The 27,232-nt window shown below is 54.5% G+C and overlaps 1 protein-coding gene across 2 annotated transcripts; it reads left to right on the top strand.

Annotated features, from left to right (window-relative positions):
- The first annotated feature begins 957 nt into the window (after positions 1-957).
- LOC128915156 (Krueppel-like factor 5) lies at positions 958-26,848 on the top strand. Of its 2 annotated transcripts, none has more exons than XM_054215134.1 (5): positions 958-1,122; positions 15,752-15,799; positions 19,354-20,257; positions 23,056-23,115; positions 26,464-26,848. In XM_054215134.1, exons 1-5 carry the CDS (start codon positions 958-960, stop codon positions 26,640-26,642), a joined length of 1,356 nt encoding a protein of 451 aa, XP_054071109.1. In that variant the 3' UTR covers positions 26,643-26,848. The 2 variants fall into 2 exon arrangements, with proteins under 2 accessions (XP_054071109.1, XP_054071111.1); XM_054215136.1 differs by lacking the exon at positions 15,752-15,799 and having other exon boundaries at positions 19,354-19,923; positions 19,981-20,257.
- The last annotated feature ends 384 nt before the right edge of the window (positions 26,849-27,232 follow it).

Genomic DNA, 27,232 nt, shown 5'->3' on the forward strand with positions numbered 1-27,232 from the left:
AGAAAGGTGATTTTTATTCCCTTGTTGCTCTGGCTTTTTACACTCCTTTCCCCCCAGCCCCTCCCCCCCCCCCCCCCCCCAAAAAAAAAAAAAAAGAGAAACCCAAACACAGTCGCTTGATTTCTCCGTAGAAGCCGAGCTGGAAAGCACTGTGCCCTCGTAGCTGCACCTTTTAAACTTTTCCTTTGTTGTTGGTTTTTGTTTTTTTTACAAAGTTTATCCCTTTTCCCCTTCACTTAATCTACTTATTTTTGATCCTTCCCTTTTTCTCCCCTGGGAACGAGAAGTGCGAGCGAGCAGGAATCTCCTTGTCTCTAAAAATCTGTTTTCATGCAAAATTCAACCATCCCTGGGAAAACGGCATTTTCTCATTTAAAAAAAAAAAAAAAAAAAAAAGCCATTGCTTTAAAAATCTAAAATAACCCCCTTGTTTTCAGTGCAGGGGGCTCGATTTGGGAGAGCGTTTCCCCACCGCGGGTTGTTTCGGCCCTTCCCCAGCCTCGCAGGTGGGCTCCAGCCCCGGCGGAGGGTCCGGGCTCGGGGTGGCACCGGTGGGACCGAGTCCCTGCGTCCCGGCGGGATCCGATGTGCCGTGGCAGAGCATGGCTGACGACGAAGCTCCCGGTCACCCTTTTATGGGCCGGTGGCCCGCGGGAGCTGCCGGTGGGGCTGTCGGCGGGAGCCTGATTGGCTCGGCACGGCCTCGCCGCCGCTTCCAGGTTGGCTTCCAGGTTGGCGTTCCTCCTCCCGCAGCCAGGTAAAGCCTTCCCGCGACCCGGCACCTGGCCTCCAGGATTAGCAACTCGCTCCGGCTCGCCTCTGCCTCTTTTTTCTCTTTTTTTCCCCTCCTCTTCCTTTATCCCCCCCCTCCCCAACCCTTTTTTTTTTTTTAATATTATTTTTAAATACGGTTTGTTTCCCGTCCCCGGGGGAGCGGGCGCGAGGGGCGCGGGAGGAATGAGCAGCGGGCTGGTGCTGCGCACCCCGCTCCCCGAGGACGCCTCGGCGTTTACGCCCCTGAAGCCCGTCAGCATGTCGGGGGAACCCGGCGAAGACCCCCCCGTCTTTGAGGACATCAAACCCCCCGCCCGGCCCCTGGAAAACCCACCCGACCTGGCGCAGGTAAGGCGGGGGCCGGCGCTTGGCCGGGGGGCCGCGGGACGGGGCCAGCTTCGCCCGTTCGGGTGCCGGGAGGCTCTCGATGCCTCCTGCAAAGGCAAAGGTGGATTTTCGACTTAATTCTGCTTTGTTTTTCCGCTCTTTGCTAAAACACCTCCGTCGCTTTGTACGCTCGTGCTTCCCCCTCCGCCGGATTTTCTCATGGGCGTGTTGGGTTTCATTTTTTTTTTTTTTTTTTGTTTCTCTTTTCTCTGTTTCTTTCTCCTGCCTTTCTTCGGAACGCCCCATCGCCCGTTTTGGGGGGAGATCCCGGGTGCTGCTGGCTCCCCACGAGCCGGGGCTCGGTCCCTCTCCCCCGGGGCTGGCAGGCGAGGGGGTGCGAGGGGCTCTGCACCGCCGCCGGCTCCCTGGGGAAGACATGGGCAACGGGACGGCTGTGTCTGTGTGTGATGGCAGGGTGTGTGGGGGGGAACAGGACCTTCTGTTCTATTCCATTTTATTATATTTATTTTTTTCCGCCGCCATGGCGGGGAAGGAATGCTCCTTGAAATTCCCCGGCGGCGGCATCCCCCCCTCGCACCACGGAGATAAAGACCCTGATAAGCAGATTTGGGGCACTTTTGGTCACCCACCCATGGGCCATGGCAGAAGCAGGTTCAGGCCCTGCTGCCCACCCCACGCAGGGCTCCTCGCCTGTGTTTTGGGTGACGGACCCCTCGTCCCACCACCAAGAGCCTTCAGCTGCTTTTCCTGGTGGGAAAAGGGGGTGATCCAGGCCTGCCCCCACCCCGCTGCTGCCGCTTCAGTCCCTTTTCCCCCTGGAGGAATGGGGCGAGCTGGGGTGCCCAGCACTGCCGGTGGCTAATGATTAACCCCGCGCCCCACGTCCCCAGCGCCATTTTGATTGGGACGGGAGGGCGGCTCCGGCCCCTCGCTCCACGGCCGCCCCGCAGGGACCCCCTGGTCCCGGTTGGGACCCCTGGGAGGGCACCCCCATGGTGGGCGGCCACGGTTTGGCGTGGAGCGGGCTGTCTCCACTGCCCTCTTCCCCTCTCCCCGCGGCACTGATGTCCCAAGGGCCGGTTTTGGGGCTCCGTCCTTCAGAGGGAGGTGGTGAGATGAAGGCAGCGTCCCCATTGCTGTATTTCCATGTGACGCCCCGGCGATCTGGCATCCACAGCGTCCGCGAGTGGTGGTCGTGGATGTGGGGGTCAAAACCTGGGGGAGAGGGCCATGCAGGACCTTCCTCCTTCCCCTGCGGTGGTCCCGGCTCGCTGCCTCTCCCCATAACCCCGGGTCTGCCGGAGGTTATCTGAAGTCGGAGGGTCGGCTGGTGGCTCTTCAGAAAGGTGTGGGTTATCTCTAGGGCCTGTCCCTGGTAGGAAAGGGTGGCAGGTCCCTGTTTGGTCTGGGGGGAGGGCAAGGTTTGCTTTCTCTCCGCCTTTGTAGCCCTGGCTGCTGGGTGGGATTAGGCTGTGGGGCTGGTGCTTGCCCAACACCTTGGCCATGACAGTGGCCAGCCCCGTGCCACACCTTGTCCTCCTCGTGGGGGACGTGGGGATGGAGAACCCACCCATGGTTGGAAACCCCTTCATGCCACGACACCCTCCTTGCTGCCCTTCAAAGGGAAGAGGGGTGTCTCACCCCAGTTTGGTCCCTGGGGCAATGCCACCCCACTGCTGGTTTGCTCTGGGGTGGAGGCAGCCAAGGGTGGCCTGATCAGAGACGTCACCCCTTTGCCATAAGACCATCCTGTGTCCCTTTATGGACAATGGGGTCCCTGGGATGGCGGCTGGAGCTCCACCAGCTCACCCATGCTCCCTGCATCACCCCCTCAGCCCCCAACAGCCACGGCAGAACTTTGCAAACCCACCCGGGGCGAAGCGTGACGGGTGGCAAAACCCCGAGAGCCCAGGGCTGGACCCCACATCTCCCATGGAGCAGTTTTCCATGTGATGGCCCCCCTTCTGTTAAGGCATGTCAAAGGCCGGGCTCGTTGTAGAAGAGCTGCTGAAGAAGCCGCTGTAGCTGGAGGGTGGAAAAGCTGGATGGCTGCAGGTCCGGGAAAGCCTTTGCGCCGGGAGGGTGTTTATCGGAGCAGTTTGACAAGAGTTATGGAAAAGGCTGTGACCTGTCAGAGCTCTGGCTATCGCCCATGGGGCATTTCCCGCTGCTCCAGCTCTCCCCACCTGAGTCTCCGGCAAAGAAAGGAGCGAACTCTGCAGTTAATCTCTTTATCTTGATGGTTGCAAAGTCCCCCCCCCCCCCCGCCCCCTCCTCCCTCCACAAATCGCTTTTCAAACAAGAGTAGAAGGTGGGGGCTATTTGCTGTCGAAAATTTTATTCGATCCGAGTCAGCTGGAAATAGAGCCTTTGTGGAGTTTACGCTTAGTTTTTCCCTTTTCTCTGCCTTTCCAGCCGCCCTGCCCCAAATTAAAAAAAAAAAAAAAAAACAAACAAAAAGAGACAAGAGGAGGGAAAAGGATTTGCGAGAGAAAAGCACTTTTCCTTTCTGATTTGAAACAGAAACGGCCAGAAACAGAATTTTCCCCTTTAAATCTCAAGAGGTCGGTGCTAGAAGGAAGGGTAAAAAATAACAATAAATGAAATCAAAAGCACAGCACGTCCAGGGAAGCACTTTGGAAGAGGGGGAGACGTTCCCTTTGTGTGGCTGTCAGGCACCCCCCGATGAGCAAGGGGACTTGGGGACCACCAGGGTTCATCTGCTGCTCCCACCTTGCTGCGCTTTGTTCTCCAGGTCTGATGAGCTGAAGCAGCTCCCAGGCACCTTGTTGTTCGGGAGCCCTCCTGGGGTCATCTGCTGCTTGTCAGACGGGTGACTGTGTCCCTCTGGGCTGGGCTTGACCTCATGGTAGATGAGCTACCCCACTGCCAAGTCCTCTAAGTCCCCATCACTCCTGAGCCTCCTGGCGCCACACGTGGCTTCATGCCATGGTCTCTCTTGGGTGTAAGTGTGGTCTTCAGTGGTGCAAGCCCGATCCTTGCCCTCTTGTGAGACCTGTCGGAAAGTGAGATGGTGAGAACAGACCCAGGTTTCCACAGTCCTGGAACTGTTTCTAGAAGGAAGGTTGCCAGCATGGTTGGGAAGGAGATGGCACTTCCCCTGCCCAACACGTGCAGGACAGGAGCTGGCTCCTAATGGGCCTTCTTGCAGTTGTGAGGAGCACCAGGTGCTGGTGAGGTGGAAGGGGTGGCCCAGGGTCATCTCCATGGTTGGGTTGGCTACAATTAAACGGTGGGGAGAATGGGGGCTATCGGGGGTGTCGGCCCCGCCATCGCCTGTCCTCGAGGATTCGGGGAAGGCAGTTCCTGCCTCAATGGGTTATACCGGCCACGAATTCAGAGCTGCCGTCTGATGTTGGAGGTCACCTGGGTTTGCGGCAGCGTTGAGTGAGGTCAGGACCTGGGGAAGAAGCTGCTGGGAAGAGATGGACAAAACCCACAGCCTGTCCCCTGGTTTAACCCCTTGCCTACCTGTATCAGGAGCCCCAAGGGCAGTTGTGTTGAGGCTGGTGAGCACCCAGAGGGGACAGAGGCTGTCATGGGTGACGAGGCAGATCCTGGTGAGAGTGGCTGGGGATAGCCCCGAGGCAGCTCGTCCTCCATTGCCTCCCTTTCCTTGGGTGGTCTCTACTGCTGCAAGCTGAGAAATGGGAATCAAACGGCTCCCCTTGTGTCCTCTAAGCCCAGGTCCTACCCCACAGGCAGTTTCTCAACCCTGTGCTTGGTGCACCTCCCTCCTGCCCTGCCCAAGGGCTGGGTGGGGGGCTCACGCAGGAAGAAAAGAGCTCCAGCATCTGGGAGGTGCTTGAAGAGATTAGATGGTATCAGGATGGTGCTGTTCCCCGACAGCTTCAGATCCTCAGTACCAAGAATGGCATTTCACAGACTCACTCAACGGAGTGGACATAGGTGCTGTGGTGTTCCTCTGGCTTTATTCTGACAAGGATTTTGCTTCTGGTATCACAGGAGAAGCCGGCCCAAGCATTTTTAGGTGTGCTCCAGCTTTCTGGACAATGCAGGAGCTGTTTCAGTCCTGCTCTGTCCCTGCGGGGTCCTGCGTGCTGTGTCCTGCATCTCATGGGTCTGAGCCCCTTTGGCCATGTCCTTGTCATGAATGTGGCTGTGCCAGGTTGGTGACTCGATGGTGGCTCTCTCTTGGACCAGGGATGGGCTTTCCGGCTCCCTGGTGGTCCAGCATCTTGCACAGCTCAGTTGGAACCAGGGTGAAGGGTCTTGTTCATACAGATGTGGTTTGTACCGGGGCCAGGAAGGAGTCCCGCTCCACTTTATTTGTTAGCGGAGCTGTACAAGTCCATAGCACAGCTGTCAAGGAGTGATTCATTTCCTTGCACTGTTGAGGGTTGCATGCAATGAACGAATTCAGCTTTTCTGGGGGAAAGGGGAGATGGCAGCTTTTGATTTTTGCTCTGGGCCTGCAATGAGATGTTGACAGCTTGTTGTGGATGGGGGTGGCCGAGCCCGGGCATCTTACTGGGGTTTAAAGTCACTCCTTTTGTGCTCAGAGGGGACTGAAAATATTCTGTCCTCTCCTGGGGTCCTCCTTGTGCGCAGGAGGAGAAGGTCTGAACGTGGCCCCAGGTATGGGGACACCACAGGCACGAGCTCAGCGGGGTAGTGACAGTTTTCAAGGCTGTGCCGGTGTTTGAGGACAGGCTTTGAGCTCACGGTGTTGCAAGGTGAAGGTGTTCCCCTGCCCATCTCTGCCGGTGGGTGACAGTGCAAGGGGACGGCGCAGGCTTTGCAGCGCCACGTGTCGGAGGAGCCGCGATTCACGACGCTGGCAGCAGCCGCGTGTGCCGCCCTCGGTCCTCACCCATCCTTTGCTCCACCAGCTGAGCAGGGAGCTAGGCCCAGGCCCCCCCCAGCATCCCGCATCCACAACGGCGCAGGCAGGCGGGGAAATGGAGCGGGATGGTGTGACCTGCCCAGGGCTCCGTGACTCAGCCCCTTCTTCCTCTTTCTGAGCTGCTCCGTCCACGTCAGGTGCTTTTGTGGGCAGTCTGAAGTCGCGGTCCTTCACTCCCTCTTGGGTGGCTGAGAAGTTCTGTCCTCTGGGATCCTCCCGGCTTTGCAGAAGGGTTCAAAAATGTCCATGCGTCCCGCAGAAGTGTGCAAAATTCATTTTCAAAGCGGGCCAGCAGGCTCGAGGGGCGTGCAGGAAGAGTTTGGTGACGCAGAGACGTGGAGTTAAAGGCTGGGCAAGGAGGAACGGGCTCACTTGATCCCTCTCAGCACAAGCCAAGGTGGTGGGATGGCAGCTGGTGGCTCTAGAGGGATCTCACGAGGGAGGGATCCTTTCAGGCTGTTTTGCTTTGGGATCAGCAGGAGCCTGACGCTTTCAGGCCCGGCCCGCAGATTTGCAAGTCCGATGGGCTTTCTGTCTGGCAGGTGTCTGCAGGGCCACTGGAAATTGAGCTGGAGCCCCCAGAAAGGATGAATTTGTCCCTCTACTCTTGTGGGAAGTCCCTCAGGGACAGTGCCCAGGCAGGACACTCCCCACCACAGCCCTGTGTCGGGGGGGAAGGTGGGGGGCTCATTGCAGACCAGATCCTGGTGTGGGAGCGGGTCCGAAGGCAGTGGGGAGCTTGCCACTGCTCAGCAGGCTTTGGACAACACCAGTGCTACCGGTGAGCCAGAGACCAGGGAATTTGGGGATCTCGGCCACCGTGTTTGTTATTTTATTTTTTTTTTTTTTTATTCCCCCAAACCCGCAGGCTTGCCCGCGTGCGTGCGTGTGTGTGTGTGCGCGGGTGCGCACGCAGGCGCTGCTGGAAGCCGCCGCCGAGGTGTAGGATGGAACGGCTTGGCCGAACTTTGAGCTGGTTGGAGCACAATGGCTTTGTCCGGGTGGTACAAAGGCTGATTGTTCTGCTGGGGGGGGGTGGGGGGGAAGTTTGGCCGGGCACGGTGGGGAGCGAGGGAAAGGGGCAGCGCCGAGAAAGAAGGAGATTACAGGTGTGCTGCTCCTTGTCCTCCCGCGCAGCCCTCGCTGGGACCTGTTTTCCTCTCGCCGTCATGGGAGGGGTTGCAAATTAGCTAGAAACCCATGTTGTTGGCTTTTGGTTTTCCTTTTTTTTTTTTTTTTTTTCTCCCCTGAACACTGAAAACACAGGTATTTGAGGGAGGAAATGAGCAGGGGACTCCGACTCCATAATAAATGCAACGGATTTCCCTTTATCGCTCTTCCTGAACGGTCTGTGGGAAGCAAACACAGTCATCTGAAATTACTCACGAAGGTCTAGGGTAGCGCATTTCTGGCTGGTGCATCATCAACTGTGAATTTTTCCCCTCTCAAACCTGTTTGGTCAGCTACCTACGCTATTTTGTTCTCGTTCCCTGGTCCAGTGAGTTCTTTTATCTAACCCATCCACTGCAAATAATCACACTTACGACCGTCTTGTTAGCTGAGCCCCTTGATTAGAATATTTGCTTTTCTTGCGCTCCATTGGTGAATTACATGAGTCACAGGGTACGGTTGGTGTTTGGGGATTGGATAACTCGTGTTTACAATTCAGATGTTCTCAGAACTTGAGCTAGCATGAAAACTCTCAAAAAACCCCCATGGGCTGTTTACCACATCAAAGAGGTTCAGCCCCTTCCAAGCTCAGGTTGAAACTCAAACAAAGAATCTTTCATTAAAGTTCAGAAATGCTTGGAGAATTCTTTGAAAATTATTATTTTTAATTTATTTATTTTTTTTTTAAATGTGATGGGGACCTTCCAGTTTCCACCAAGGACAGGATTTGCAAGTATTAAAATGCAGTTAATGACCTTGCTCTTTGTAGTGTTTCCAGTACAAGCAGGAGAAGAGAATGGCAAGAAATTGGTCCCAGTATAGCTGGTCTGAAAATGCAGGTACTTATCACTTGGAGGAGAAAATGATATTATCCACCGGTTATCACGTCTATCACATCTAAGGCAATTTCTTTCATGAATCCAAACCCATCCTGGAGAGGGCGGAGGTATGTGGGTACCTACCCACCAGCCAATTCAGCCCATGGTTTTAGTGCTGCCTGTACAGAATTATCCTTTTCCTTTTTGCTGCTCCTCAGGGACAGTTTAGGGAGCTGAACCCAGGGGTGGCTGAATATATTCAACTGAAACCCCTTCTTAGGAATAGAGGGTTTGATGGTGTTCTCTAAAATGTGGAAATGACCCAAGTTTGTTAAATTGAATGGAAAAATTTGGGGCATCTCCCCTTCCCAACCCTGGTCGTTCAAAGTGCTGATGTTTTAGAATGTAACTTTTCATTCTGAGCAACTTCCAACATCTGATGTTTTTGTGGTTCTGCACCGTGGCTTTGGGAGAACTCAAAATCATTATCTTGGCTGACTGACATCTCCTCTGAGACACGAGCGTCACAGCCCTCATGTTTCCCAGGGCCTGGCAAACCCCAGGCTCCAAAATTCTCTGGCTGGAGCTTCTCCAGGGCTCGGTGCTTCTCCAGGGGAACTGTCAATTGCCCGTTATCAGCCCGTGCCATCATCAGTCGCCCTTAATTAACAGCAATTGGCAATTCGTTTAGAATCATAGAATTGCCTAGGTTGGAAGGGACCTTTCAGATCATCGAGTCCAACCATCAACCAATTTCTACACAGGGAAAATGTGGAAAGAGAAAGTTTAAGTGGAGGAAACGGATCTTGAGGAAACTCTTTGAGGCTTTCTGCTCTCAGGCCGAGAGAAGGACCCTCCGAGCAGCACAGATGCTAGGAAATACATAGGGCGGCGTGGCAGAAGGGGCTGCAGCAGGTGGACCTGCTCCAACTTCCCCCTCGGCCCTTGATTCGGGCTGTATCTTCTTGGCCTTGTACTGTGCCAGGTGCTGTGCGAGCTTGCAAGAAGGGAGTTGGCCCAAAGACCTACTGGTTCAGACACAATGTTTTTGTCTGCCTTAGGGTTTGTTTTGTTTTGTTTTGTTTTGCTAACTGGTTTGGCGAGGAAGTGGAGGGCCACAGGGGCGGTGGGATTTGCTGTCCGCACGTGAAACCTGACCTTGCTTTTCCCAGTCGTGCACGGGGTAATGGGTCTGCCTTACACTTTGTACTGGGAAGAACAGGCTTCTTGGCCTGTTTCATCCCTTGCTGAATGCCAGGAGGACTTCGCAAGCCCCAGCAAGCAGTGGATGACTCACTCCGCCTTTGTCAGACCCTGCCCTGGGAATGTGCTTCTGATCGGAGGAGGCGAGGTGATGAGTGTGAGCTTTTAGATGGTTTGAGTGAGGCAGAATGAATCCCACCCCTAACGCAGCTGGGGAAGCTCCTTGCGAGCTCTAACAGCCTCCCCCATGTCACACTCAGTTCAGGATGGGTGGCATGTAACCAGAGGGGAGCTGGAAGGCTCAAGGACAAGCCCAGCAACAGCTAGAAACAGGTGGATAAAATTGTCCAGGTCATCCTGGGGAATGGTGACATCTGAGAGCCTCCGTCCTCTCAGATTCAGGGGAGACGGTGTGCTGGAGCAGAGGCTGCAACCGAGAAGGAGAAATGGAGCGGCAGGTGGGCCTGCTTCTAGTTGATGGTACCAGCAGGGGCTGCATGGCTGTCCAAATTCAACTTTTGATTGTGTGCAATGCATAAACCGGGGGAACACTTGAGCTGCTGCATGTTTTGGCTGGGGCTGAGGTAGCTCCAAGCCTCCTGATCTTCCAGGAGTTGAAACAACATTAGGTGGTTTCATCTTTCCAGACAAACCATCCAAATGGCTGTACCAGCTCACACCAAAAGTCCTACCCAGCTCAGCCTCCTGCCTCCAACAGTGTGTGCCCACTTAGCTTGACGGAAAACCTCCAGTTGGCTTTGATGGGCTTGACCCCAGCCTTCGCTGAGCAAGAACAGCTCAGGAATAGAAAGCTGTGTACGAAGGCGTGACTCCATCAAGTCCTCATGTCTTCCTCTCCCACGCTTTGAGAGAGATGCCCTCCTGCCCGTGCAGAGCGGGGAGCAATGGGTGAGGACAGACGGCTGTCCTCGTTTCCCCACCTGCCTTTGGGCTCCTTCCAGTGCCGAGGTTGTGCGTGGTAGTTCTGCAAAAGCGGAAACCAACTTGGAGCTACTCTGATGTCAACCTGGGACACCCCCACCCTCATCCAGACCTGCCTAAGGCCAGATGGCCTGAATGGCCACTGTGTTCAGTACGGCCGAGAGATGGTGCAGCTGGGCCAGAGCTTTCTCCAAGGTCTACCCTGACGGTTATTTTTCAGTCCATTTATGGCTTTATTTTTGGAAAGGTTTCTGCTTGCTGTCTTAAAACCCGCTGAAGCCTGGCTGCTCCAAACTGCTCCTCTTCCAGGCACTTGACCTTGGAGTTGGATGAGGGTGTTCTTCCTGGTTTCTTTGGCCTTTGGGATTGCTGACTGTAGTGGCATGATTTCTGCAATAAATAACCAAGGTAGATTGCCTTTGAGTGAGTCTTTATCAGTTGTCGGAGGAAAGGAATAGCAAACAGAGTCAGCAAGTCTGCTGGAAATGTTGTTGCCTACTGGCTCAGCCAGAGGCCAGCCAGCCTCCCAGCTGCCCACATCTGCCTTGATGGTGACTCTTGGCCTTAAGGCAATTCCTAGTTTTGGAGAGGTGATAATTACCTTGGGTCGGTCAAACACAAGGGCAGAAAAGAGCACCAGAATAACCCTCCAGAGCAGTGTGGCTCAGCCCCTGGGCCATCCATGAGCTCCTGGCAGAAACATGGTTTATTTTTGTGGCCTTGTTCAGGCGCTGCTCTTGCAAAATGTCAAAGCTTCAAGATGGAAAGCTGGTGGGATAGGTGGGATAGATCATCTCAGGCAGTCTTCTCCAAGGACTTCTATCAAGAGAACTTGCACAGAGACTTCAGCTTAGATGCCCACTTTCCAGGTGGCCAAAGCTAGTGAAGGTGGATCTTGCCCCACTGCACGCCATGCTGAATGCTTCGAGGGCAGCACTAGTTTCTTGGAGTTCCTCCTAACCTCTTTGAGACAGAGCAAGCAGAGGAGTCCACCCGGGGTCTTCTGCAGCCCAGCGCCCACCTCGGCAAGCACGGAGTTGGGCTTGGCTGCCTGCGATGGAGCTTTGTTATTTACAGCAGGGAAACATTTGGCCCCGTGTGTACTTGAAAGGAAGAGTCCCGGGGGTTTCTTTGCTAATCCCGTTTTGCAGAGAGTTCCAGAAGACTTGAGGAACAAACAGAAAATAACGTCGATCGAGGTCAATATCAAAACCAAATGATCAGAGAAACAAATATTTACTCAAGTCAATATTTAACTAGGAGACAATAAATGCTGATATTGAACCAAATCTGTATATAAATACGGTCTATTTATAACATGTGCCTTTAAAGGGGTACTGCCAGGTACTTGCCATGGCTTTTGATTGATGATTATCCTCCCCATTGTTTGCTGATTCCCTTGGAGGTTGGAGTTTCGTGCAGGTGCACGTATGAGAAAAAGGCTGTTCCGCGTAATCCCAGGGCCCAGAAAACGGGTGCAACCGTTGTCCCACACATGCCTGTGCTTGGGGAGGGTCCCTCGCCCCGAGAAGAGGACCCTCCCTTGCAGCTGGAGGGGGTGCCCTGCCGTCCCCCCATCCCTTGAACCCCCACCTGGCAGGGTTGAGCCGCTGGCTGACCTGCCGTGGTGAAGCTGGCATTTTGCTTGCACCCCTCTCCCCAAAATGCTCTTCACAGTGGGGACCCGTCCAGCATCACGGCTGGGATCTGAGCAGGAGCTGGAGACCCAGCCGTGAAGGGGGGGCTCGATACCCCCCCAGCATTGCAGAGCGGGATGGGGGGGAAACTGTGGCCAGGCAGGGCTGGAACCTGCCAAGTACTGAAGAAACTTCTCCCCCCGAGCCCTTTCCCCCTCTCAACCGCTCCCTCTGCCAACTTTACGAGCTCGTTGCCTGTTTAGCAAACATTGATTTCTCTCCTTGTTCTCTGCTGCTGCCCGTGTGGTGACAACATCTGATGTTTCTATGGCGGTTTGTTATTTATCAACTTCAGATTAGAAAGCGTTTAATCATGGGAAAGACATGACCCGCCTCCTGCCTCGACAGCCTGCAGTGCCTGGCGCTCTTCTAACGATGCTCGTGGTTAATCGCCGGCAAAGTGGCACGGTTGCCTCAAGTGCCGGTTTCTTCTGCATCCTCCCAAGAAATGTTTGTCTTGGACTCTGCGTGCATTAATCGATGTCCTGATAACGCCTCACCCTGCCTTTGACAACATCTGAAAGAGAGATAGAGGTCTCCAAGGCAGGATGTTCCCGCAGGATTTATGAAAATTGGCAGATGGTAGAGGGGGGAGACCCGTGGCCGTGCCTATTAGCCACAGGAGAATCCACTCAGGGGAGAGCTGGGGGAAGCAGGGCTTCGTGGTCTGCTTTGTTCAGTGAGCGACTGGCTTCAGGGTTGGGTTTTTGATGATTTCACAGTGCTGGGTGCTCTTTCAGAGGCTGCTGAGGTTATCTCGGCATCCAGGGAATGTCGATCGCCAGGTCCCAGGTTTGGATGTGCCAGTGCTGAGCGTAACACGGTCCTGATGGTCCAGTGACACAAACTGGTGTCCCGTGGCCTTGTCTGGAGAGGACAGAGTGCTCTTTCTAAACCCTTTCCTTTTCCTGCTTGGTGTTTTTTTTGTCAGTCTTTTCTCTGGCAAGTTGAAAAGACCCTTCTCCATGGTCAGAAATAGACACTATTTTTGAGGGGAAAATACCACAGGAGGTCAGTGCTTTTATTGCATGACAGGCTTTTCTGATTGGCTTTCCCTTCCTCGCCAAACCAAAGATCCCAGTTTGGACACCTCTAAAATCAGAGAAGTCTTGTTGATGTCTGCGTTGCCTGTACCTCCCCGTTGCTCACTCTCTGCCTGAGTTACTGACCTATGACTCCTCCTGGAGCCCTCGTTGATGCAGCTGGTGGAGTCTGGGGCATGCCCACCTCCAGACCTTGTATCTCATCCTCATCTCCAGCTGTTGCAGCAATGGCATTGCTAGTGACTATAGGGGAAACTGGGCCACTGAACCCACTAAAGACGTAGTCGCCTGTCAGCTAGAAGGCCCTGGCGGCTTTTTCCATCAAGAGTCGGTGGGTATCTCTTGCGGTATGGAGGTGAACCGAGCTCCCTGGCTACAAGATGACTCCAGTCCTTCTCAAAAAGGGAAGAAAATGGTTAATTCCCTGCTTGTGGCTGGCAGACAGCTTGTGGCTGATCATTCCAAGTCATTGCTGTCTCCTGTGAGCCCACTGAAGTGTCCTCAGCTGCCCTCTCTGGAGCTGCCCCAGGCAGGGCTGCAGCCAGGACCCGCTTGGGGCTGGCCAAGGAATCTGCAGAGACCCAGTGTCTATGGGGCTTCCTCCTAGTGGGGCCTGCTTTGCCCTCAATTGCCTCCTTCGTATTTGTGCTGCTTACCATGGCAGGTCTTGAATGCAGATGGCTGGCAGAGCAGAGGGTTTTGTCGCTCTCCTCGTGTGGTTGACCCCCAAATGAGGGATCCAGCAGCTGCACCACCCCTTGTAGGCTCAAGCATTACCTGCGAAGGAGCTTGGCAGAAGTATGCAGGTGCTTCTGCAGCTGTTTCTTCCAGCTGATGGGGTGATGTGACACAACTTTCAGCCCCCAAACCCTTGTAGCTCTGACCTGGAGATTCCATGTTTAAGCATCTCCTCATGCTTCCAGGCATGAAGACCATGTGGAGACCAGTGGCTCCCCAGGGATGGCAGCTCTCAGCATCGCCAGCCTGTTTGTACCTGTCCTATCAAGGCTGTGTGTCTCTGTGGTCTATTGTGGCCTCACAAGGAACATCCTCCATTTAGATGCAACTCCCAGAATATGAACACCCCAAAAATGGAGAAGCTGAGTCCATTGTGTTGGTTTTGCTGGCTTTCTTTGAAAGAGAGGGAAGCTTGGGCTGGTTTCTAGCCCTTGCTGGTCTGACTGACCAGCCCGACAATGTGTGTGTGACCCCAGACTAAGAGGGTGAGAAAAGGCTTTACCACAAGTTTGTTGAACTGGAGAAATGGCAGAGGTTAGGGTGAAACCTGGTGGTTGTGGAGGAGAAAATGGGCACACTGGAAGTGAGCAGGAGCAGCTGCAGGAGAAGGATGTGGAATGAGAATGGGGCACAGGCGGATGCTGAACCCACAGAAGGCAAATAAATACTTTTTTGGGATTTGGAGATAAACCTTCTTTTTAAACTTACTTGGTGCTGGAGGACTGTGGCCTGTTTTGGGCCCTGACCTTGGAGAAAGGATCCAGGTCTGGGCGAGAGATCTGAGAAGAGCCCTCAGCCCTCTGTGGGAAGCTGGGGGGAATGGAGGCAGGAGAAGAGAGGCATACAGGACATTTGCAAGCATGCTATAGTGTGTGGGGGAAAAGATAAAGGAGATTTAAGTCCTGGCAAAGTCTTTCCACCTTGGAGATTGCTAAGCACAGGAATGGGCTAGCTGAAGGTAAACTGCAGAGAAGGTCCTTGGGCTGGCCGGGGGTGTCTGAGGAGGCGGGATTTCCCCAAGTCCCCTTTTTGTAGGAGCCTGGCAGTGGTGTGATGCTGAGAGCTTCGCCTCAGAGGGGCTGGATATAGCCTGTGGTGCTGCCACGCTTCTGCCGGGAAGCATGGTCTCTCCAGGCTCTGGTGGATGGCTGAGGCTCCTCCTGGAGAAAGCTTCTCCTATCCTTGCTCTTGCAGACACCATGGCCTGTGGCATGGGGAGCTTGTTAGATGTTAGGCGGGGGAGAGGAGTTGCGCCTGAGGCCCTGGTCGTGCAGCTGAGCATGGTGTCTCCTGGCTATCACAGCACCTCGTGGTGGGTGCCCGTTCCAGGGGGAAGGTGCCTGGGGCTCGGCACAGTCCCAGCCCCAGGTCTGCACCAAAAAACCCCTCATGCATGACTTGAGTGAGTGAGTGAGTGAGTGATAGGGGCTCAGCCCTTCATTGCCTGCTCTGGTGGTTTCCAGACTGTTCCGAGGACGCAGCATGAACGTTTTTGCCTACCCTAAGGTAGCCTTTGTAGATGGAAGCCCCATGGGAACTGGGAGAACATACTGGTTTGACTGGGCTGGAAATCTCTGAAGGTCTTTGCGCCGTGCCTCAAAGCCTCCTCTGGAAAGCTCTGTGTTTCTTTCCCTGTGAGAAGCCCAGAGTTCACCAAACCTGGCAGCTGAGCCGAGCTTCTGCCCGGGTTCTCCAAGGGGCTGTCCTCCTTGGGGAAGCTCCAAAGGCCACGGCAGATCCCGCTCTGCCTCTTGGCGAGGATTAAGACATAAAACCAGAGACTGGTTGGTGTGAGCTGGGAACCGAGCCCCTGCTCATCCCCACAGAGGGCTGCTCTGTCCCTCCTCCCACCCCACTCTGGGACAGGAGGTGTTAAACAGGAAAGAAAAAACAAAAAATAATTAAAATAAAATCCCTGTTAGTGAACAGAGAGATGGCGATGTCAAGGCACGTCTGGATGGGAGGAGTGGTGGCGGTGGGGACCTGTATGCTGACGGGATGGGCAGCTTGAGGTCCTGGAGGCCGTGAGGGGCTGGGGAGAGGGTGGGAGAGGCCCGCCATGGCCGGGGGTGGTTGGGGAGGCCGGCGGGGGGTGGCAACCCCACTAACCCATCCCTGTCTGCCCCACAGCTGCACCCCATGAGGATGGAACAGCGGATGCCGCCGCTCATTCTTGAGGTGAAGCACTTTCCTCATCCCTCCCTCTGCGCGCTCCTGTCCCCGCTGGTGAGAGGTACCTCTAAAGCCCCCGAGAGACTGTGCTGGGGGCTGTGCCCCCCCAGCCAGCCCCAGTGCAGGCTGCCCAGATCCACAGGAGAGGAGATGGCAGCACCTCCGCTCCCTCCTCCCGCTCCCCCCCAGCTGGGGTGCATTCCTCCCGCTCGTGGTGTCTCCATCTCTGCAAGCCACCTGGGTGCCCATGTAGCTATCTCCTCCATGGCTCCATTAGCTGGATGCCCACCAACAGTGAAAGGAGCCGTGAGTGACAGCCAGAGGTAGAGTCACCTGCATGCAGGACACTTGGGTTGGATCCCTCCCAGACATGTCAGCACTTAGTCATCCCAGTGGGCTGAGGAGTTGGTCTGGGATTGTGAGACCCCCCCGGAGTACTGCAGCTCTGAGGCACCAACAGCAGAAGGACACGGAGCTGTCGGAGCGGGGCCGGAGGAGGCCCCGGAGCTGCTGGGAGGGCTGGAGCCCCTCTGCTGTGGGGACAGGCTGAGAGAGCTGGGGGGGTTCAGCCTGGAGAAGAGAAGGCTCCGGGGAGACCTTCCAGCCCCTGCCAGTCCCTAAAGGGGCTCCAGGAAAGCTGGGGAGGGACTCTGGAGCAGGGAGGGGAGCCATGAGACGAGGGGAAAGGGTTTTGAACTGGAAGATTTAGACGAGATCTGAGGAAGAAACTCTTTGCTGTGAGGGTGGTGAGCCCCTGGCCCAGGTTGCCCAGAGAAGCTGTGGCTGCCCCATCCCTGGAGGGGTTCAAGGCCAGGTTGGACGGGGCTTGGAGCAACCTGGGCTGGTGGGAGGTGTCCCTGCCCAGGGCAGGGGGTGGGAATGAGATGATCTTTAAGATCCCTTCCCACCCAAACCATTCTGTGATTCTGTGGTAGAGCATTGGCTGGGAGGTGTGTAGGTAGTAGGTGTCAGCACCCATCACGAGCAGTGCCGGAGCGGACTAGGGTTGCTAGGCATTTCTGGACCACAAACAAGCAAAAAGCGCCCCTTTCTCCCTCTTGGGAGGATGCTGGGACTCTGGGGGGGTGTGGAACCCGTGACACAATCAGCAGCATTATGACAGTCTGGATTCCAGCGGGGGGAGAACCCTCACGGTCCCCATCCTGCACACACCGGTGGGGCTGGAGCTATGAGCAGAGTTGGTATCCTCTGCAGTCTGGTGAAAGCCCATGGCTTTTGCTCTGCTGACCAACTGCCCCTTAACACCCCCTTTGCCCAGGACCCTGGGGCTGCTCAGGGTCAGCAGTGGATTTATCGGGCTTTATCAGACTTTTCTGTGCAGGTAGGGGTGGTTGCGAGGGCAAAGGAGGCTGGGGGACACCGAAGAGCAGGGGCAGGCAGTGGACGGGGGGGACAACTCTGGCTGAGAATGCAGGTTTTGGATCTGAAATTAGGGCCCTCCACGCCTTCCTACCTTTAATATACCTGCCTGGTCACCTGCCATGTAAGGACCCACTGGAGTTGTGGGGAGTGAGACCTTCCCTTGGGAACTCAAGGTGAGAAAGTTAAATGCCAGAGATAAGGGAAGTGCAGAAGTAAAAAGGCGTCCAGCACCTTCCCCCTGCCCCCGCTCCTGGCAAGTGGGACATTTCATTGCTCAGGTATGTCCGGCATTCGCAGCCTCCGGCGCTGCCTCCAGCAAGCTGACTCCCAAGGGTGACAGTGAAATCCCAGCGTCGGGTGCACAGGGCAGCAGCACCCGGGGTTCGGCTCCAAAGCTTTGGCGTGGTTCTTGGGCAGGAACCCAAGGTGGACACTGCAGGGGGGAGCATGGAGGAAAATCGGGGCTTTGGACCGGCCTGTGGAGACTGGGTTGAGGGTCTCTGACGCTCTTCCCTGCCTCCCGCTGGTGCCTTAGCTTTAGGGTATACTCCAGGGTCCCTGCAGCGTGGCCGGGGCTGTTGCTGGAGGCAACACTTGAGCAGAAGAGGTTAGGTGAGGATGTGACACAAAGGTGAGCTTCTAGTGACAACACATGGCTTGCTTTAATGAGGGCAGGGACTTTTCAGGGCCTGCACATTGGATGGGGACGGACGGGATTTACAGCACAGTGTGTACACACAGCAGTGCAGCGAGCACAGCGTAGAAAACGCGGTCCCAGTGCAGCCTAGCACTTCCAAGTCCAGCTGCTCAGAGCTCCTACCCGTGTAGAAGAGGCTGTATTTGTGGCACGTACCTGTGTTTGGGTGGAAGCCAGCTTACCCATGCGTTGCCAGTATGGCTTGCAGAGGTGCAAAGGCTCTTTGAATTAGCTGGAAGCACAGGTGATATGTTTTGCTGGAAAGGGCGAGGAAATCTCTTGGGTCCCGTCCAGCTTTGTTAAGAGCAATGAAGTTGCAGCAGGGATGACTTTGGCCCATTGCACTCCGGTGACATAGTTCAGAGCTGTAAAACCCGTGGCTCAAGCGTGCAGGGTGTGGGGTGAGATCAGCTTGCTCTCCTGAAGTGCACCGTAGGCCCTGCCAGGGAAACCCGGTGGTTTTGCCAGCTCCTCTACATATGAATGAGTCTACGAGGGCTTTGCAATGAGCTTGACACATGGATAACCACATAATTAAAGGCTGTAGCTTTATGGAAGAGCATTAGCGCTGGTATCTTTAACCACAAGGAGCAGAACTTGAGTCATCAAATGCCAGGGGATGAATTTCCTAGCGGATTGCTCCATCAGGTTGCTGAATTATCGGGCCTGGATCCAGTCGGATGCCACATCAGACATGAACCAGGAGAAGAAACCTGGCAAGCGGTGATTGTCTGAGCTAGAGGTCCTGTTAGCTGGGAGGACCCAGGCTTGTAAAAACAGCTCTACAAAACTACAACTAAACCAAAGGTTAGGTGAGGGCTGAGACACTTTCCCAAGAGAAGACAGTGATGGTACGTCTGGCAGTTTCCATTTCAGGCTCACAGTCCACTGAATTAGTGGCAACGTCACTTAGATTTCTTGGGGTATAGCCCAAATTATTCTCAATGAATTAAAGATATCGTCCTAGAATATTCTCAGTCAATTAAAGATATTGAGCGAGAATAAAATGCAATACATCTCAGGCTGTTGAGTTTAAAGGAGAGCAGAGTCAGCGTGTCCAAGGTGGGCTGCAGATCCAACGTGCCCAAAGCGTGAGGCTGACGGGAGCAGAGTTTCTGACTTCATCCCATTTCTAGTGTTCCTTTCTCCTGTTTGTGTGACCAAAGCTTTGTACCCAAAGCTTGGCTCTTCTTTATCAGGCTATATTTCTCTTATAACTGCATCCTCTGCCTAGCTTGCCCTCTGTTATCAGTGCAGATAGGTAGGAGGGAAGTGGGACAGAGGACAGTGACTCACTCCTGGGGAGCCTGTGCCTGAGTCAGAGACTGAAGCTAAATCACGGCAGCCTGTGCCTCTTGGGCTCTTCTTGCTGCTCTCTCCATTTCCTGCTGGCTTAGGTACTTGTTGAACGTTGGACTCCCACCACCAGTGTGTCAAGGCCACTCTTCACAAGTTGTCTTGTCTGTATTTTTTGCCACAGGCACGGTCCGAAATGGATAAGTACCTTTCAAACGAGGTGCCTCCCATCCCAATGATACCAGACAAGAAGTACCGGCGGGAGAGTGCCTCAGTGGTGGATGAGTTCTTCTCCACAGAGAAGCCCACTTCTACACCGTACAGCGTGAACATCAACGTGATTCTGCCAGACACAACGCACCTGCGCACTGGACTTTACCGGCCACCCAAACCCATGACACCATTCCCACAGATCAAAACAGAGCCTGGCACCAGCTTCGCCCAGCCCTGCTCTTCTGCCTCCGGCCCCACACAGACCCTGCCCGACTTCACCAGTGTCTTCAGCATGCCCCAGTCAGTGGCAGTGAACAACATCTTCATCAAGCAGGAGATGCCCTCTGAGATCCCCTTATCCACCAATCCACAGCAATCCCATCTTTACCAGATGCCCCTTGGCAATGGAAGTGCTGACATTACCACTCTGACATCCTCCTCCAACAGCACCACAGCCATCAACAGTCTCAGTGGTGTCACCATGTCCACAGGTAACACCATGTCCAGTGTGGTCCACAGACCTGTCCAGCCAGGAGGGCCAGTTAAGCAGTACCCACATATCTCCCAAGGACAGGGAAACTTCAACATCTCAGGGCAGTTCTACCCTGCTCCAGGGGTGAACCTGCCCCCTTCACCCCCCAACTCACAGCCTGGCAGCCCAGAAAATCAACCCGAGCTCATCAACACCATCTCTCCCCCACCATCCTATGAAGCCACTTTTGGACTGAAGTTGGTCCAGTCATCGCAGGTCCCCCCAGTCCCCAACGGCCTTGGGACCCTCTCCCAAGGGCACATTGTCATGCAGCCCCCAAAATACAATAGACGCAACAACCCTGAGCTGGAGAAGAGGAGAATCCATCACTGCGATTACCCAGGTATGCTCATGGTTGATGCACTGGCTTGGTTTTGGGGAGGGTGGGGAGTCTCTTCTTGACACCCTGAGGTTGGGGGCAGCCTTGGGCATCCACAGGAGTTTAATCCAAAATCACTTTGTCTAGATGATGAAGGGAGCTATGGAGCTGGGTGGAGAGCCCCAGGGAAGTGGGGTTCTTACCACCACCAAGGGAGTAGAAGCGGTTGATCCTGCCTGCACTGGCTGATGCCTTTTTTCTCCCTTCCTCCGGCAAAAGCAAACCTGACTCTGAGAGGCAGAGAGCTCCTCCCAAGCACAGGGATGTTCCTGGAAATCTGCTGCCTTAGCTGCCCGTTTCGCTCCGGTCTTGCCTAGCCCAAAGCAGCCACATGCTCTCTACAGGTGAAACCATGCTGGCTTTCTCACTGGCCTTTCCTTTCCCATTCGCCCATAACGGGTGGCAAACCATCACGTAATTTCCATGAGCAGCCTTTACAGTCTTTCCCTGTATCCCGAATTCTCTTCTTCCAAAGAGGCAATGAGCTGAATATCCCTGTGTCATATCCTTCATCGGCTTCATGTACTACATCAGGATGGTGTGGGAAGGCATTTCAGGGTAATTACCAGCCCAGAGATGAAGCTGTTCCTTGTTTGTCACCTCATTGCATGAGCATGCCCATCTAAAGACCTGTGATGGGTTGGCAGGAGGAGATCTTGCAACAGCTGCAAACTCTCATCCATGCCGTATGGGAGAGGAGCAACCGTGTCCCTAGTGAGAAACCCCAGTGAAACCAGTCTGAGGGCTTGAAAAATCACCAGTCCTGGTGCAGGGACACGCACCTCCCACTTCCTGGGCCGAGCCCCAGCCACGGAGCTGCTGGGGATTAGCAAACAGTTTTCCCATGGGGGTGTGTGAACTGAGGAAAGTCATTTCCTAACTGCCTCCTGCAAGATTTATGTGCTCTTTCCGTGGCACAAGAGTGGCCGTAGTAGGTCAGCCCAGAGCCCCGTCTAGCCCAGATCCTGTCTCCAGCAGTGACCCGGGGAAGTACGTAAGAATAGGACATGTTTAGAGAGATCTTTCTGTGCTTACACCTTCCCACCCTCTGGCAATCTGCAGATTAGGGACTTTCTGAGCCAGAAGCTGCACCCGTGTTCTTGCGGTTAAACAGCTTGTGCTGAATTTTTTTAACCTTCTGGTGGTGGGAGAGAGACTAAGGGTGTCAGTGGACCACTGCTCTGAGACAGACCTCTCCGTTCTGGCCAGAACAGGTCAGGGGAAGAGCCTCATCCTGCAGGATGCATTGCCAAAGCAGAGCTCGCCTGTTTTCAGCCAGATTTTGGCCTGCATAGGAAGGCAGGAACAAAAAAAAACCCCACAAACTGCACTGAATAAACACCATGTGTCTCGATAGCGTGTACGTGCAGAGACAGAGGAGGGCTTCTTCTAATCCTTCACGCCGAGGTTCAGCTGGAGGTGAAACCAGTCAGGGCTGATGGCAGGGGCAGCAGGTCTTACTGACACGGTCTGCGTTGAGGAAGCGACCGGAGACATGCCAGATTCACGCCGGTAACTGGATGAACAGGGGAGACCTGTTTGCAGAGCTCCTATCCAAGTTTCCAGCTGGTGGCTCCAGCACCTTTTTCCCTGTGTGCCCATGGGGACACGAAGCCCAGCCATGTCCTGTTCCCTGCGCTGCTCCCTCCGGGGTTGGGAGCTGCTCCGGGTTCTTGTCGGGCTCCGTTTCCATCCCCAGCAGGGAGGCAGCCCTTGGTCTTGTGCAAACTCATCTCTCTCCCAAGTGTGAGGACCTCCGAGGCTTCAGAGCATCAGAAGCACTATTGGACTGGGTCACCATCACCGACGCTTATCCCTCCTGCCACGGGGAGGGGAACGGCAGCCAGCTGCTCCCGCACCTCCTCAGCAGGAGAGGACAGAGAGACCATCTCCTGCAAGAGGCTTCTTTAGGCGGCAGGGAAACACTGGAACGAAAAATAGGACTATGTTGCTTATGCGGGTCATAAAAATGCAAATTCATATTTTAATATACTTGTCAAAACACAATGCAGCAGGGCCATAAAGGTAGCATGAGAAGCTTTTCTAAGCTTTATCTAACTGAAATGAGGAACTAGCAATGATTCACTTTGAGGCGCCTCTTGTTGAAACTTTTGCCAAAGTCACGGCGTTTCTGTTAAGAGCCTTTCTTTGATTAAACCTGTTGTTGCTGATCTTCTGAAAAAAAAAAAACCAAACACAAACCCAACAAAAACTTCCCACCGGCTTTATGCTGGATCCTGAAAGCCAAGCTGTGGCTCCGCAGCGTACCTGGCGTTTCCTCCTTCCTGGAACATTTTTTACCACATCTGCGAGGGCTGGGATGGTTACAAAAGACATCTTCCCTCCAGCCGCGCAGTGGTGATATCAGTTACATCTGGAATCCAGAAAGACAAACGGCAGCACAACGCCAGCAGCTAACGGTGGTGAATTTAATGTTTTCATCCTGCCTGGAAGACCTGCTTGAAGAAGGGGGGATTTGAAAGTCTGTGCCTTATTCTTGCCCGCCACCCCCCCCACTAATTCCCAGCACAATGCCTACGGGTGTCAGGCTTCTGTGGCAAAAGATGGAGTGTTGTAAAGGTCTGTCTGTCGTGGAGAACAAATGCTCTTTAGTTAACCGCTGAAACAAAACGGGTAGAGCCAGGCTTATTTGCATGCTGGTACCCAGGGTGCTCTTCAGGCCCTAACCTCAAATATAAATGTTCTGGGTTGGTTTGAGCCCCTTTCTCACAGGGAAGTTGTGTCTTTCCTGTTTTCTGCAGGTTGCTCAAAAGTTTATACCAAGAGCTCCCACCTGAAGGCACACCAGAGGACTCACACGGGTAAGAGCACACGCCGTCGGGAAACTCTGCCAGCCCACACTTCTTACGTTGCGCCTGTTAACGGCGCTGATTGCGTAGCTGCGTTGATTACCTTAATCTAGGGTTGTTACCGGGGTAAGGAGCACAGTTAAGTCTACCGATGTTAAAAAAAGTCCAATGGTTGCACTGGTTTATAGCGACTGTACGCTGCTGTGTGCACTTGCTGGCCTTCTGGGGGGATGGTCTAGAATTTAGGAGGACTTTTGGAGGCTCTCAAGTGGTTGGATTGGGAGGAGGAGGTGCCCCCAAGACCTTGATCACTTGGAGCTCTTCCTTTGGGATCTCCCAACGCCCAGCCAGCTCTGATGCTGCTGAGCCTACAGAAGGATTGCGTAAAGGTGTGTGGTGCGTTATAGGACCTCTGAGGAGACAAGGGCTGGCTCTTTTGTGTCAAGCACCCCCGTGGTTCCCAAGGAGAGGAAGGAACCCTTCGCACCTCCTTGGGTACCAGCCACACACACCACTCGCACCTGGTGCTCATCCCTTTAGCAGCTCCAGCGGTGTGTCACTGGAGCTGCCGAATACACGTACAGAAGGGCTTCAAAATACAGATAGAAAAGGGCCGTACACCATTCCCGAGGGAAAAGGTGCCGTGGGCCGCCCTTGCTGTTGTCAACAGGGCCACCAGCACAGAGGAGCTCCCACCACAACCAGCTTCCCGGGGTGAACCTGGCTCAGTGGCACTTGTGCATTCAAGCACAGGTCTCCTCATTAAGGCATTTATTATACCTGAAACTTTATCAGATCCCCAGGTAGTCCAGGAACCATCAGTGCCCTCATAAATCTCTTTTATAGAAGGGCTGATCTTTACTGAAAGCAATTAAGCTGGCCCAGAGTTCACTTTTCTTTTTTATTAACAACGAACAAAACCCATCCTGGGGCTGGGAATCAGTTCTTGCACTTGGCTCTGTTCCGTTTTCGTCTTATCAGTCCTTCGAACAAGCCAGCAAAGAATTTTTCTTTGTGCATGAGGTACAATATTTTTTTGGCAGGGCCCGGGTGGGAGGGGGCTGGAGAACAACACGGAAGGGGTGGAAGAAAGGAACAGGAAGGACATTGTCCCGGCTCCGAGAGCTGGGTGCTGATAAGCATTTGTCACAACAGCAAACTGGATTCAGGGATACGCTGGGGCTCTCGCTGTAAAATTAAATATCTCTTCTCCCCTTCCGTTCGGAGCACGGGGCTGAGCTCTGTGCCCAGAGATGCGACCCGTTGGAGACAGGCACCATCCTTACAAGTCGCAATTTAAAGATGCATCCAGGCAAACGTGGGCAGTTTTTGAACCCGACAAAATGTAGTCATTTTTCCAGGATTCCCAGTAATTGGGCTGGAAATCCGAGTGCGTTTGCCTCCTTCCACTCCACCTGCTGCAGGAGGGAAGGGCGGAGAGGTGAAGGGGGATGTGACCTGAGTGGTCAAGAAAACTGGTGGCGTTGTGGGGCGGGCAAAAAGAAGAGAATCCAAACCGGAGAGCCGTACGCAGGCAGGCTCAGGGTGTCTGCGCCCAAGATTTGAAGCCTCCTGTTTTGCTTTTGGGGGCTCAGCCTGGCCGGAGCTGCAGCGGCCGGGCCTGTCCCAACGCCATCACTCGAAGGGTTAATAACGCCCTTTCTCTCCGTTCCTCGCCTGATGGGAGCTGGGCCTTGGGAAGTACGCGATCTCTAAGATCTTTCCTTGTGGTTTGCCCGTTGCCATGGGCTGGGCTGTATTCATCTCCTGGAGACACCATTCATTTCCTGGGTGCCATTGTGAGATTAAATATATAACCCGGTGGCTGCTCACCCGCCTCCCGGGGGCTGGGAATGCCAGTTTGGGTCCTTTGTTTGAGCTTGCCCTGCCGTGCTGTCCCGGGAGACGGAGCCAGCTCCTGGGACAATGGAAAGCATTTTGTTTCTATCCTGGAGATCAACCTGTTATTGTTTGAAACTAAAGGGCCTTGGTAGGGTTGACCCGGCCAGGTGACCTGCCTGGGACAATGTCTGTGGCTGCGCAGTGCAAATCCCGCCTTTGTCTTAGCATGCCGTAAAAACTTGAATTTAAGTTCTGTATTTACCCGAGGTGCATAAAATACACCTTTCTCCTCCCCGCGGTGCAGAGCTCAGGGGCTTTTTGAGGAGCGGGATGTGGTCTTGGTGCCCGGGGTCTCCTCCGGGTTGGCATCCCCACGCTTTCGTATTTTGTGCGGTGAGGGCAAGACGCCGCCGATCTTGCCGTGGCTGAATCTTTTCTGTTTCCCGGCCAAATCCGCCGCTTGCCGAGCCCCCAGGCTGCGGGGAAGGAATGGCCGTGCGCGCCGGGGAACATGTCAGAGCACGACACACATGCCAGTGCACGCAGGGCTGCGTGCGTACGTGCGCTCACGCCGCGGTGGTGGTGCCGCTCAGCCATGGGCCGATGAAAGGGTAAATATTTGAGGTCGTGAAAGTCAGCACATTCCCTGAACTCTGCCTGCTTGTTCAGGCTGTTAAGAGCGAGGGCTAATATTTGAGAGCACCCCACCCATGCGCGGAGAGGGCTGCAGCCAGGGTTCAGCTCTACAACCCGGGCACTCACGGAGCTTGGAAGCCAGCACGGGCTTTTCCAGTCCAGTTCCCAGCTGGCCGAGAAGTTGCACAATTTGATTGATTTCGGTTGGGGAATAGGTGTGTATGGGCGGGAGGAGCCTTGGGGGGCGGGGGGGGGGACGACACACACACACACACACACACAGGGCATTACGTCACCCAAACGCTCCGGAGAAAAAACAATGTTTTGTGGACAGAGAGCTGGTGCCGCTGCAGGGCTGAGCGCCCAGGCAGAGAGCGTTGGGTGGTGGTTTCAAAGATGGGAGGAAAATTTATACGGCATAACCCCCTTCTTCCTCCTGACGCCCCCCCCCCGACCTGTATGAGCAGCAACAACTTTCATAGGAATTCTTGGCTTTTTAGTTAAAAAAAACCCAAACCAACAAAAAAATAAACAGTTTTTTTAGCCAGAAATGCTCCAAAATCCAACAGGAACTTGAACAGCAGTAGAAACCAAGCCTAGAAAGCAAAGTGGAAGGGGACACACGGACAGGACCTGGTTAGTGCAGCTCAATAATTTACTGTCCTGTGGTGGCTATGGACTGCGTACAGCTAGTGAACCCTGGTAGTGGCCACCAGCGTGGCCACCAGCCCTGGGTGCCCTCCAGGGCCTTCCAAAGGAGGATGGGGCACGTCAAGGAGGAGGGGGTGGGTGGCTGGGACGCGTGATGGAGGTGCGTGTCCACGCAGGCTCTTGCACGGCGGGGCTGTGCTTTGCCTGTGACCTGTGACTCTTCCCCCGCAGGCGAGAAGCCCTACAAATGCACCTGGGAAGGCTGCGACTGGCGCTTTGCCCGCTCCGACGAGCTGACCCGGCACTATCGGAAGCACACGGGCGCCAAGCCCTTCAAGTGCCTCGCCTGCGGCCGGTGCTTCTCCCGCTCCGACCATCTGGCCCTCCACATGAAGCGGCACCAGAACTAGGAGCCGCCGACATTCACCACGTCTCCAAGAGCAGCTGAAACTCTTTTATTTTTCTGAGGGGCCTCTCCTCTTCTCCTACATAGGAACAAACCCATGCTGTGAGCAACCGGCAGGGCAGGGGGGGCTGGCAAGCCTCCTCTGCAAGCCCTGTCCCCAACTTCTTCTGGTTTTAAAAGAAATCTCATTAAAAAATAAGTTATAATTACAGACTGATCTCCTGACGAGGCTCCTGGCGACACTGGGGCGATCGGCCTTGGATTCCAAAGGGCTTTCTTCCAGCAAACCTGCTATTTATTTGTCACTCAGGAGCGTCGCCCGAGGAGGGTTGTGAGGGGCTGGTGGCCGGTGAGAGGTCTCGCCTCAAACTGTTGGTGCAATCCCCTTGGACTGCCCCACGGCGTGGCCGTGGATGCGGCACCTCTGATGTGTGACGACGGGAGCACATACGCGGCTCCTTGGGTTGACAATCCCAGTCTTGGTGGGGGCATAGAAAAAAGGGCCAATGACATACTCACCTGACGTGCCCTTCAAGCAAGGGACAGCACAAAAGCAGATGACGGAAGCCATCATCTGTGTCCCCTCGAGGCCAC

The sequence above is a fragment of the Rissa tridactyla genome, chromosome 9 (assembly GCF_028500815.1).
Source record: "Rissa tridactyla isolate bRisTri1 chromosome 9, bRisTri1.patW.cur.20221130, whole genome shotgun sequence".
Classification (NCBI taxonomy): domain Eukaryota; kingdom Metazoa; phylum Chordata; class Aves; order Charadriiformes; family Laridae; genus Rissa; species Rissa tridactyla.